The 14414-nt window shown below is 39.8% G+C and overlaps 1 protein-coding gene across 1 annotated transcript in view; it reads right to left on the reverse strand.

The window, feature by feature from the left end:
* CHN2 (chimerin 2) overlaps nt 1–14414 on the reverse strand; it is a 165566-nt gene that overhangs the window by 61678 nt on the left and 89474 nt on the right. The window contains exons 4-6 of the mRNA XM_082044108.1: nt 10259–10290; nt 7080–7193; nt 4782–5067 (exon numbers count right to left, since the gene is read on the reverse strand). Coding sequence (XP_081900234.1) covers nt 4782–5067; nt 7080–7193; nt 10259–10290 — 432 coding nt within the window. The remainder of the gene's footprint in view (nt 1–4781; nt 5068–7079; nt 7194–10258; nt 10291–14414) is intronic.

A 14414-nucleotide genomic window follows, 5' to 3' on the forward strand; every position in this document is an offset into this window, starting at 1 on the left:
CAAACTCATATTTCATGTGCAACTGGTATGTTTGAACTGACTAAGCCAAATCCTATTTGGAGAGAAGTTGATGGGAGCTTTGCCAGGATCCAAGCAGGCAGAGACCTGGCACTGACAAAACCTTCCTTAATCTTTACCGCGTTTACCAACAGTTTGTCCTCTGTCACGTAGGTTAAGATCATTCTTTTTGCAAATGCTTTAAGCTCAACTGGTGCCAAAGCTTTTCTTTAACTTCAGCCTGCCATCCTCATCGCATCCCCCATGCTAACATGAAGGAGGAGCTAGAAGGCAACCCAAACTGAGGAACTGCTCCTGTGTAAGACCAGCATAACAAAGAAACAAGACTTGGGGAATAGCCTGTGCCTGACACTGGGCACTGTGTCACAGTGTCCAGGTCCACCCAAGGCATGGGGTGGCTGCAGTGCTGTGCAGGGCAGGTCACAGGAGTGGGAATGAAAATGCCAGAGCAAGGAACCAGGATGGTTTCTGATCAGCAGCTGTGAGAGCTTTTACTTGTTCAGACCATTCATGAAACTCCAGCATGCATTCATTTTCAGCATTCCAATTCTTTGATTATATTTTCCCAAATTACACTTGCTGGGCTAGGATTAGAAAGGAAGATTTTTTTCTCTTTGTCTGGGACACAAAGATCGCTGACACAGCATGGGTAGCAGTTGCAGGATAATGTGATATGTGATAGCGATAAGTGTTTCAGAACTACATATTTTACTGACAGACTACTGCAATTTTTTCACTCCTACGTGTGAAGATTAATTGCTTGCAGCAAGTTACGCTTCTCCCACATTCACCGGTAACATGAACTACTGGTAATCAGTTACAGCACATACCAGTACCAGGTACTTATCTGCCCTGTATCTTCAAGCATATGTTCATTTGCCCCAAGTACAGTATCCATAAGCAGAATAAATACAAAGCTGGCGATCACAACTTGCCCAAGCTTAAATCACAACATTAAATTGCCCAAGCTTAAATCACAAGCAGATAACATACAATCTTCAAACGTTCTTTGCACAAAAAACTATTTCTCTATCCTGAATCCTTTTTGAAGCTGGATCCTATTAAAATGACAATTGCCTACACTGCTAAGAAAGTATTTGCAGCATGCTGTTCTCCCACAACACTTCATTTCTAAAAAATCATTGTGGCTCCTTTCAGATTAAAGATCTGTTAGACCTCTTCTAAGTCAGACAGAAATAACTTTCAGATGAAATATTGCCATTAAGTATCTTAAATCATATACATTTCCTTAGGCCTGTTACAAAAAATGTTGGATAAAAAGGCATGAACAACAACAGCTTAATCCAACCCATACATCACACCTCCCTTCTGGAATGGGCATAACTCCACTAATTACAACCTCGAAGAAGTTATCATTATGGGAACAGACAGGTACCCCAGGCAGTACTGAGACATTTCATCCGAATGCTGGCTCCTCCCGACAGCCTGTGCCTTGGTGGCCCCTTCCATCGACCTACCCCAGGGGAGCAGCAGTGTCGGAGTGACTGAGACATTGAATAATCTCCGCTGTCAGCGTGGGAGGTGACAGAACGAGCCGATTCCCTGGATGGTGTTAACAAACCCACTAAGGAGACAAATGCCTTCAGCAGCACTTTCACACTCTGGGATTGGTTTCAGTATAAAGCAAAATCTCACTTGTAAAATGCCTAATCTATAAGAGAAGTACGAATGCTTAACCTTAGAGCACTGAATTCTCACGTTCTTCTTGAGAAATAATGGAAGTTTCTGTCCTGCATATACAGCTTTCCCCTCCACTCCATCATTTCTGAAACATTCAAAATAGACCAGGCAGCACTTTCAAATAAACCAGCTCAGTTATTAAAAAAAAAAAAAAATTTACTTGTTCAGTTGGCCAGAGAAAATACACCTTATGAAAAACTCTATGATTTTTCACACATGCAGCAAAGAATTTACTTTGCAGAAAAATGTCATACTAATATTCATTCACTTCTTTCTAGGGGGTCTGAAATTTATTGGAGTAATTGAAAGGGGTAAAGGTTTTGATTTCTGGGCAAACCATGGCCTTTGTCTAAAATGCTGTACAACACATGACAGCCTCAAGCAAAACATCTGATACAACTCCCACTGAACTACCAATTCCCCATTTTACTTTTACAATTTAGAGGCCTTCTAAAGTTTATATAAAAAATAACATGAAATTATCTTTATCCTCCTTTGTCCCTCTATGCTGTTACTGACAAATGCTCAGTTTTTCATTGGTTTATTCCAAAGCCCAGTCCATTCTTTATTTGAGGTTACTGTGAGGAAGAAATGGGAATGATGACCCCTGGATCCTTGTCTGCTACCCAAACCTCTCATGAACTTCTCCCAGGAACATATAAGGCTGGTACCCATAGAGAAGCCCAGTGGGAGTCCTAACCATATCTATGGCAGGTCTTCAGCCTGTGAGCAGACCACTTTGCCTATTCAGCCCCACTCCTGTTGTAGCTGTGATTACTCCTACTCCTCCTGGCAAGAAAAATATGTCAGAAACAGCTGCTGTTCCTCCTTCTGCTGCTTTCCCTTGGTGAGAGGAAGGCAGAGAGGGCTGCCAACAATGTAATGGCTTAGCTGAAGCCAGCTATTTTTACATGACAGCGTAGCCACGCTGTCCAGTCTTGCAGGCTAGGCTGCTAGTGCCTGCATGTATGGAAATCTAGATGAGCACCAATCCTTTCAGGGTACGTATATCGTGAACTACCTCTGAGGTAAATAATGCTCTGAATACTTTAATTTCATTCAGCTGCAATACAACAGAAGACCTAATCCAATCACTAATGTGGTCCAGAGGTGTATTTTTGCTATCGACAGCAAGTTAAGTCAAGTCCAAACATTTTCTAGCACAGTTACCTGGAACTAAGGATGCAGCTCTCTACTCACTTTAAGCCAACATCTTCATTTTTTGAGCTGTCATCAGAAGAAAGTCTTGCCCTCTCCTTCGTGCTGCATTTCCACCCCTATGAGGTGGATCAGGTAGCAGATCTGGCTGAAAAATTCACATGTTTTTTCTTCTGGCTGTGTTAGTTTTAATCTGGAGCCATTTTCTGGTGTTACCTACTTCATAGCTGCATAAAACTGTACATCAGCAAAAGGGTGAAGGAGACAGGGCAAGGGCCCCTTCAGCAACAGTTTGCATTCTGTTGGTTTAAAAGAGTTTTTACAGTACTTACTTAAAACTGCCCAGCCTGGAAAATGACATCCAACCCCAAGCACAACAGAAAACACAATCTGTTAGAAGTACTAGAACAATCCTTCCTGGAGTCTTTGAGAAAACTTTGAGAGATACAAAGGAACATTGCTTCTCACTGCAAGAACCGTAAGTAAAATTGAACACCATTTTGAAACTGTGTTTTTCCTTGTACGAAAAAATATTCTCTTGATTTCCTTGAGAATGCAGCATCATTTTCAACTGTCATGATTCCTTTATTACACTAGTCATATAATAATATTCACAGTCATCCCAATGATGGTCCAGTATTTTCCCAACATAAACAAAACTTGTTCAGAACATCCTTTGGACCTTTTTCCAACCTACACAAAGAAGTCTGTCACACTGCACTATATTTATTCCTGAGTGCGCCTCAAATCAAGTAAAAATGAACTTTCTTGTGCCTGTTACAGCACTCATAACCAACCAGGGTCCAATCACAGGAATTAACTGAATGAGCACAAAACCTGTCTCTATGGCATCCACTCCTCTTGCATATGACAATACCACCTCATTGAAACAAAAACTATTGTCATCAGTGGATACATTTTGAAACAAAACTTGAATGAAGGACTTGTTGCTGTGCCACTCTCCAAAGCACTTCCCTGTGGTATTATGCCTTCCCTAAAAAATGTCCTTGTAAATTGAATAAATTTGTTCTAGAGGATGAGTAGGTTTACAGGCCAGGTCAGTGATTCGAGCAATTGCTACTACTGACAAATCCAAACCAATATACAATCAGCCAATGCAGATATGTTAACCCAACAGACAAAAACTATGCTAGAAATATCCTAGAGCGATGAGGATACATATAAAAAAGCTGATATTTTTCATGCTTGATATTACTACATGATGGCAAACTCATTCCCTGTGTCCCAAATACAAACTGGCCTCAATTTCTCAATTTATTATCATGTAAGTAAGTCCTAGTCCATACAATGCTATGGGATACAGGTGCACAAGAGAAGGAGTTCAAGGAAAGCCCACTTCAAATGAGAAGAGCAAGAAGAAAGGGAGGCAAACCCATAATATCCCAATTTCAGACTCACGAGAAGAAAGGGAAGGAAACACACAGTATCCCAGTTTGAGACCCATCCACCAAAGACTTGGCAGAAAAGAGGACCTTTGAACTGTGAATGGAAAGATAACAAACTTGAGCTGTGGTGAAGGGTCTGTGGGAAAATTTTTCATAATCCTATGCAAAATATGCTTAAGTATATGTGGACAAAGAAATATAACTTGTGACCAATTACAGATGCAGCTCCTAAGTTAATCAGTGTGTGTATATATATATATATATATTTACACAGTGAAAACAGTTGCATTTGGTACTTATTAGAAAGCTTTCATCATAAGCTCCAGTCAAATATTAGTTTGGAGCCAAGATCACATTAACAGGATATAAACTTTTCAGTGGGATAGTAATACTTAATGAAGTACAGGAAAACAGACACAGGCTTTTAGACAAAACTCTTTTTTCTCTCAAATTTGATAGACTAGTATTACTTCCCAAGATTTTAAACTGAATACTTACCTTTTCAACCGGGGTATTTTCTTCACTTGTTACACTTGCTTTTCTTGATTCGTTTTTAGTTCTGCTCAGCCTCCGGGACACTTTTTCTCTAAGCAAAGTAGCATATCCAATGTGTTCATAGATGGGGTTTGTTGTCATTTTGGAAATATACTCCGAAGCCTTTGTTTCTATATACAATGTTATCAAGCCATCTGTAACTAGATCATGGATTGATTCAAATCTTTTCTCCCCAACAAAGTGCTTCCCATCATAGAACAACCTGTAGTTTAAGGTCTGATTACCAAATCTGCAAATACCAGAAAAAAAAAAGGAGAGGGAAAAAAAGAGAAAGGGAAGAGTGAGAGAGAGAAATCATACTGACAAAACACTCAAGAGGTAATTTTGCTGACAAGTCCATGTATCTGGATTACATATGGAATATGCATATGGGTGCAACTGGATCTCTGTGGAGACACCAACTCCAGTTCAAACCCAAACCTGTCCGTTATCATGTGGAATGGGCTGCAGAACCGAGGCCAATTCTTTGTAACAAGCCACGTGACCCAGACGTAAGTGGCTTAAATCTAAATCCTAAAGGGACTAGGGCAGTGATGGGAAAGGCACGTTTGCATTGACAAGACCTTATACCAGAATGTGTAATTGTGGTAAGGTCTTTTCCATCCCAAAATGTTTACGACGTGCAGAAACTGGATGCTTAATCACCATGGGCATATTTACAGTCAATGAAGAGAGATGTCCATCTCTGGCAAGTAATTCAAATCCTAAAGGTCTGAACCACCCTCTGGCAGGAAGCCAGAGGGACCCAGCTTATAATTCAGGGGCCCAATTGAGCACCCAGAGTTCTGTGGGATAACTCTGGCCCTATACAGCTATGTACGGCAGGTGTAATCCATGAGGTTTTTAAAAGAGTTTTTAAAAAGCAAAGTGCTTTAGTAGCACATTCAGTTTATAACACCATGGTTGGAATCTCATTCTTGACTAAAGGATTCAAAGATACAACATTGGATTAAATGCTCCTTATATTGCATCAGATTTGCATGTCTGCATAGTTTGGTGGGCATTCAAACCAAACTTTTTAAGCTTCTTATTTTCTTCCCCACATTTTTCATATGAATTCCCAATTTACAATTGAATTCAGTTTATGATTCTGCAAATAATTATTCAGACGGATTTAGAAATCATGCTGTTATGTCAAAACAATAGGCACTTTGCCATAATCCCCATCCTTTGGTAGTTCTTTTTATTCTTTATTTTGAAATCTCTCTTCAAAACGCTAAAAAATTATGCTTGTTCTTTTTCAGCTGACAAAAGTTGCTTTTAATTTATACCACTTTTTAGCTGGCATGACTCACGAGCTTTTCCAGTTCTACCATCTGCACATCGATCTGAATTCTAAGGATGATTTCAGCACACTATCACAGCCACTTGGGATAACTCCTTATAGGATTTTTCCTTCTAGCTTACTAGCAGAATGGTAGAAATTCAGACTTTTATTTTGTCCACATCCCACAGAAGTAATAATGCTATAAACATCGTAAAATTTGCCAAGGAGTTTGTTTTGTCAAAACCCAAATGAATACCTTGCCTTGCCACTAGCCCAGAGCAGCTTTAAGACTGCTGTGTGGGCAGGTTTTGAATGGCACAGCTAACCCAGGAGCGGCTGTATTTTCAAGGAAAGGCACCTGTGAGGGGCAGCGATGTTGTAGCTTGGGCTCCCACTGAATTTTTTCACTGGGTTGAATAGCAGACTCTTACTTCTTTACGCAGCAGCAGCATCCCATCCTTCACACTGTATTTCTACAGCAAGCTTGAATTCCAGTTAGGGAAGAAAACTGACGTCTGATATGCTGCTTTTGACAGCTGGTCAGCCACTGGACTTCATTGTTTTCCAGGGTTATTATCACTGACATTTGCTGATGATTGTGTTCAACACATCACTCAGCTCAGAGGACAACATGGCTGTGTCCTCTGCTGGGACACTCTCCTGTTCTGTACTCACATCTTATACACAGTTTTCAAGCAGAAGCTCAATCTTTACAACGCTCAGCTCTAGGTAGCAAAATTTTTGAAAACAGGTGCAGTCTGCTTCTGCAAAGGGACTTCTTAGCCAAGGAGTGACTGAATTGCTGCAGTACTGTGATGGTCAAACTGCTGACAAGAGGGTGTAAAATCCCTCTGACACCATGACGTGAATTAAGTAACAGCAGACATAGAATTCACTCAGAAGGGACTGATATAACCCCCTCCATTAAACGCATTTACATTTCCACTATAAGGCTCTATGAAAACAGCATTTACCTGAGAGCGAGAGTGTAGCAGCCGGGTTGCCGCTGGCTTTCTCTAAGAATATACGCTCCTTCTACACCAGCAAGTATTTCATCTGCTTGCTCCCGAGAAATGATCCCATGAAACCTAAGGGAAGAGATTTCAGTGACTAACAGAACAATCCAACCAGAAACACCTCCTCCCCCACCCCAGAAACCATTGGGAAACTTCTGCACTGCAAATCACTATGGTCTAAGCTATCAGGAAAGCTTCCAAGCACCTAAAAGTGGCAGCAGTCATCCAGCATGGGCAAATCCAGAATAGAGGCAAAACAAAATGACACTGTATATGCAATTTCAGGCAGCACAAGCCAGTATGACATTTCATCCTCACCCAGAGATTTTGTTCTGTAAATGCCCCATCTTTTCACAACTTTTTCTCTCCTACGAGTCTATGCCCCTCTTCTTTGTTTCCTTTCTAGAGGTCTTATGACAGAATTGAAAACTAGGTACAAAGGAGTTATTTTTTTAAATGGAGATGACTTAAAATTAAAATGAGAAAAACTGTATTAACAGTTTGCTTTATTTTTATATTAACATTGCTTCCCCAAATTTGCAAGGGAAACTGAGACAAAAAAATGGCAACGATTATTCAGAATTCTATTCTGCATATATTAAAGTAGAAGAAGATACAGAGTAGCCTTGAGAAAAACAGTTTTCTTCAATGAGTTCCTCATGCAGCGTTCAAAAAAAGCAATATTTTTTTGATTCTTTTGCCAGTGATATTTTAAGAAAGAAAGAGGCCCTAGGATGCACAATTAACCTTACAATAATCAATATTTAGAAGCGATCTTTCTATAAGTACAAATGCAGTCTTTACAGCAGTTTGAGTCTTAACTCGTACACACATTTGCTAGTTGGTAAGTCTCCAAGGGTCTCCTCAGAGGTTTTGAAAGTTTCTATTTTTGCTGCTGTCTGAAAAAAAAGGCACTAAAACGTATTAGCCTTCAGCATTTTCTCTTTTCTAACAATACATATGAAGTGGCATATTTCTAACACTGCCTCTGGCTCGGTAGTGAAAGAGAAGAAAAACATGTTGGATATAAATGCAATTGTTGTTCTGTTCTCTTTATACCGTCTTTTCACAACTAATGCATGTTGGAAATATTAGATTTAAGTGACCTTTCCTGAGTGGCTTTCTATTCAAAATGATGCAAATTGATTCATACTTGCTGTCTGTACTGATAGGGACACACTCATTTACTCCCACATCCAAATTAACACGAGCATCCCCTAGATGACATAATTTAAGCATGTCTTTACAGTAAACTCATGGCAGCTCATAACTCTAGTTAAAAATAATAAGCATAAGCTATTTGCCACCACAAGCTCATTATAGGCTTTAGGTTAGACATTAGGAAAAAAACTCTCCTGGTGATCAATTTAAGAAATCACTGGGACAGGATACTTGGGGCACCTGTGCAATTTCATTAACCATGGGTGGTAAGGGGATAAAACCAGCTTGTACATGCTACAAACTCCCCTGAACTCAGACGCCTGCCTCTGACACCAGCCAACAAAAAATGCTTATGGAAAGAGAACAGGAAGCAGTGACATATTTCTTTCCCTTCACATCCCTGTCTATCCATCACTGGTTTAGCCAGAAGTTGTGTCCCATCAGCTGTGACCTTAACCTTAATGAATCTGAGAACTTCACTTGTAAACACTTTAATATCTTTATGCTTTTGGCCTCCGCAGCACCCTGTGGCAATGAACTTGAGAGGGACACTGTGCATGTCCCTCACTTGGACACCCACTGAGGAAGACCTCATCGTTTTCCTCCTGTGGTAGAAGCCGCATCCCTTTCCTCCACCGCTGTTGCACTTTGGTGTACCTTTCATTTCTTCCATAACCTTTCTGAAAAGGAGGAAGGATAAAGGGATAGAGACAGACCAGAACTATGTACACTATTTAAAATGTAGCCACATCATACATTTACACAGTAATATAATTATGATTTTTTTTGTCTGTTTCTTTCCCTAGAAAACCTTGATTCTGTTTCCAAGCACTACTGAGCACTGAGTGAATTGCTTTCATAGGACTGTCCCCAGTGGTCCTGAAATCTTTTCAAATGATAATAACTAATGTGATCTTGCCTGGGCAGGTTCACCCAGCTGATTTCTTGCAGTTCCTGCCAGCCCTGCTGCTCCACAAACCCAGACAATGTCAAACAGCCAGACAGGTTCCTGGATAAGAGATTGTGGTAATGGTTTTACAAGTCCTGCTGTAGGAAGCATGATGGGTTACTCAGGTGGGTACTGTCTTCAGCTCTGTTGTACTCTAGTGGCGAGATCTGTATTCCCTGTTGTCAAAGACAGTATTTAAAAAATGAAACTTCAGTAATTGGGGGCAAAGCTACTGGCTCTTGAGGTTTTTGATAGTAAAAGAGGATTATTAAACACAGATGATGTGTCTGGCATGGAAGAAAAAATAGAACATGGGATCTAAGTAATATAACTAGTGGTAAGGGCTGGGGCCTTAGCAGATTACTTCAACAAAGGCCAAATGCCAGATCTGGGTGGTTGCTGCAGGGGCTTTGCCCTTCAACTTCATCTGCCCAAATCTCCATGCCAATGCAGAATCCAGGCCCTTTAAATCTATTTACTGGCAGGAAGACTGCTGAGTACAAAGGAATTATACTCTAGTGGTCCAACAAAATGACACCTGTTCTTTTGGTATTTCAGTCCTTGTAACTTTAGCAGGGAGAACAGCATTTACACCTGCAATAGTATACATGCATAGTTCCACAGCCATGTAGGCTGGAGAACGTATAGGAACATACACAAAAAGGCTGTGGCAAAGGCAAGCTGCTTCTCTCTTCCCCAGGCCATTGCAGGAACACTGAGAGGTTAAAAAGGACAATGAAAATAAAAGGAAGAACTACTCCAGTCAATATTTTTTCCCTAACTGTCCCAAGATGATCAAAATAGACAAGCAGGTTTGCAGAGCATCACAGTCCATGGATTGTGAGCAGCGGTACTGGACTGCAACATAGCTTAATTATTAGGCTTTCAATATATTCAGCTCCTAGTTGAAGTAAAAGGTAAAATAAAATATTTTATCAGACCTCCATTGTGTCTTTTTTTTTTTTAAGTTCTAGAACAACAACTTTTGGATAGAGTCATAAAATACTTAGAAGAGAAAAATACTTACTCTCTTCCATAATACTTTGGTCTGTTCTCCACCTAAATTTTGAAAGAAAGGAAAAAATATTAGAAATAGTCTCAATTTTAAATAAACTACATAAAAAAAATTATGCTTGATTATTAATAAGGACCATACTGCACCCATCTAAGTGACAATATTCTGTAGATTCAGAACCGTGACTGGAACATGACTACACAGAAGAACAGAAACATGGAAACTGAAAGGGTGATGTTATTGATGGATTTCTGGGAAGAATAACATGTATTGATGGTGAAAAAATAGAACTGCACATCATTCTATAAAATCTGCTCAAATGGATAAAGAATAGTTTACTGCTGGTTTGCCAATCTACTTTTTATTATATAAAGTAAGACTATTTTTGTTATATACCCTTTAGCTTCTTAAAAACATTTTTTGGCCTATATACAGCAACTAACTGAAGATAAAAAGTTTAACATTCTTGGGAAAAACAAGGTTTCTGGATTTAGACCTGGTCTTAAATTCCTCGAACTCTCAAGAACTCTCGGACCTGATCCAAAGTCCACTGAAAAGTCGCTGGAAGGACTCCCAGTTATTTTAAAGAGCTGTGAACCAAATTTTAGCAACGCCACGTTCTGAGCCAGAAACTCTGGACGCGTCTGACGCTTCGACTCGTTTCTCAGCCCCCAATCTTTCTGGAAAGTTCGCAGAACAAGCCACCTCGCCAACTCCTGACTTCATTCTCCACTTCATTCTCTTTGTCTTCGTCGGGCCGGGCGGGCTCCGGCCGCGATGCCGGGTGGCGCCGGCAGGGGGCGCAGCTGCCCCGCGGCCTCACCCCGCGCGATCGTTACACGGCTGGCTACGACAAATTAATTTTCAGATTTTTTTTCCCCAGATGTATTTATATATATATATTTATGCATTCATTTAAGTGTTTTTATTAAAGGATGCTGGGTCTCCAGCTATGGCACAGATCAATAGTGCCACCGGTTTACAGGTCCAGCCCACACATCCATGTGTGAGCATGACAGAACTTAATGCAAGATGCACATAAAATACCTTGTTTATTAAAAAAAAATACCCGAGCAAGTGCATACCTGAGTATGCACTTATCAATGGAATTGATAAGTGCATATCATTGCCCTTATCAATGGAATTACTGCTTCATATGTAGCGACACACAGGTAGAAAAATTGTGGTTTCAAGACTTTGATCCTTTAGGATGAAACCAATGAATTTTCACCAATTCATCTGACTGGAAACACAGACCCTCGCTCTTGTTTTGATTATATCTCATTATTTCACCATAAAAAACTTTTCATCTATGAAGGTTTTTAATTTCTGGTTACCAAATGTGACACTTTTGATTCAATAATCCACACGCTAAACCGAAGCAGCTGACTTTCCACCCTGCAGTCACTGAGGCTACAATTCAGCACAAAGTGAACAAAAGTCTGTGCAGGATAATGAGAATCTTCAATGGAAGGCCTATGGGACTTCAATCAAGTCCTTATTGCGCTTCTTTCCTAGCTCGGTATTTCTTTTCTAGCATGGCACTAACAATAGCAGTATCAGACCCTTGAAACTCCTGCCTAGGAATAACCTTGATGCAAACAGTTTTGAGATCTGAGGGGCAGGAATAAGAGGAAAACGCAAATGCAGAAGTGAAAGAGAGAGCAACATCAGAAAAATTGCCAAGTGCAGGTGCTGTGTTTCTATTAATATGTGCATATATGGCAACTCAGAGAAGAAAGTGTATGAGTTCATTTTTTTCAACTTTATATTTTTATAAGTAAAAAAAAAAAATCAAGAAAAAGCTGTATTATCTCAGAAAGGAGGTTTTTCATATGTTCATCTTTAGTAACGCTACATGAGTTTATTATCTTGGAACTGTGCTGCCTTCCTATCATCCTTACAGACCTTGATGACCCCCCAATACATATAGTTAGCTGGGAACTTAATTAAAAAATGGCTATCAGAAGCTGGGTTAGGTGAGGGCACCACATGAAATCTTCTCTTTCATGGAAACAAAGGCCACTCAGTACATGAAAATGGTGACAAGGAACAAACAGATAAACTTTCATTCCCACAGAAAGCCAAATAAAACCTTGACACCACAGAAGGTAAAGCATGACTTTCATCTAGGATTCAGAGTCTGCTTCTTTTTAAAAATACAGATTTGCATTGACTGTATGTACACACAGAATAAAACCCAACAGTTTCAGTATATCTCAGAAAGATAAGAGTCAACGGTACTAGCACTCACCTCAAAATTACCTGTAAGCACAAGTTCCCCCACAAATATATATATATATATATATAAATGACTATATGTATAAAGTATAAAATCAATCTGGAAAAAACTCCTTGAGCAAATGAAGGCACGTTGTATCACTCTCACGCCACCATTTATGCAAAAATATAAATTTATCTGTGAAATCTTTATCATTTAACTAGCAACCAATTGCACTGCCCTGACACCATGATTTCCATTTTCCATGCTGTTCCTGAAGTAAAAGATTTGTTCTTCTGAGTATCCACACAAAACCCACCAAATCCTTTATTCTCCCCCCTCCTCCATTTAACAGAAACCTTCACTCCAACATTTTTTAGCATCCACGTGTGTAAAATGGTCACAACTTCAGCACTTGGCTTTAGGCAAGAAAGATACTGTAGTTTTCCCTGAACTGAAGCTCCAGATGTGCCAGACCATCCACATGCCCCAGAATCTAAAAATCCGCTCCTAAGCTCACTGCCACCTTTACCTGAAATAATAGTTTTGCTGCTAACCTACTTCACTGCAAGGAACAAACACAAGGAAACAAAGTTAAAGCAAGATAAAAGATCAAAATAACATCAGGGTCTCTACATCAAAACCAGAATGTCGGACTGAACTTAGAAATAAACCAAAAGCCTGCACAATTGATGGAGCAGAGGCTTAAAAGTATCAAAGGAGCCAGTAGGTCTGGTTTGCACCAAACGCCGACTCTGTACAAACTTCAAGGGAAATTCTATGTATCTCAGAAGGCAAAGGTGACTGAGATTCAGTTGGCGTTAAGCTTTACCTCTCCTGTTCTAAATGGGCTTGTGCACACAAAGTCAGGCAGATGCACTTAAGATAATTCTTTGTCATGGAAAGGACAGGAAAAATGCAGGTAGAAAAGTGACCGTTTGCTGGTGGCAGGAGCCCAGAACAATCAACCTTACTCTGAGGACACATACACTTAAGTTTTTTTTCATAGATCATGGCTATGAAGCACATGTAGGTGACCAGGTGGTTTTATCCATCACTCTGGCCCATCTCCCTAGACACTGAGCAAGGGAAGAGATCAGAGTGGTTGAATCATTTAGATCTCTATGCTAATAGACAAAAACAGTGTACAAAACAGAATATAATTATGTAAGGCAGATAACAGGTCTTCACTAATGAAAATATATTTTGCCTAACGAACTCCACATCTTACTTTTACTACCCCTATACAGAGGACAAATAAAATGGATCCTCCTTCTCTACTAAAAGTGGCAACTTTCAAATGAAATGTGGGATGGTGATTTCCTGGCTTAGAAAAAGGTATTCTTGACAACTTCAAACCAAAAAGGTTGTTGCAGAGCAGGCATGTCTGGCCATTGTTCCAGAAACCAGCTGGAAAACACTGAAAATTACTACTGAAATTCATAGTTGTACGAATTATGAATCATCAGTGAGTGACAAAATTGTTTAAAACTGGAGTCTAGTTGATCAGGAAATAAGAAATAGGTGAAACAGCCTAAATCACTACTAATCACTACCCTTTAAAAGCCAGCAACATTCAACATCTAATCTTGGAGCATGCACAAAGAGAAATGAAGCCCAGCACAGCTCTCCTGACTCCCTCCAAAAGCCTTTGGAAGCTCATGTTTGAGAGACTCTGCATACTTCGGCCTTGATTCCCAGCCTCCCAGACCTGATTGCCCCTTCCCAACCCCCCCAAAAAACAACTTCTACACTTAGTCTAGTATTTTAAAGTGTTTGTTTTTTTTTCCAATGTTACAGAAAATTCTTCCAGGTGTGGAGTTAGCTGTACTGGGGTTTGAAGCCAACACTGAGAATGAAATAAGCCTTCTTGAAAAAACTATACTAGCTATCTAAGCTAATTCAACATATTACTTTTACTTAAGTTCAAAGTTTACTGAATTTTAA

The sequence above is a fragment of the Streptopelia decaocto genome (assembly GCF_964273445.1).
Source record: "Streptopelia decaocto genome assembly, chromosome: 2".
Lineage (NCBI taxonomy): Eukaryota > Metazoa > Chordata > Aves > Columbiformes > Columbidae > Streptopelia > Streptopelia decaocto.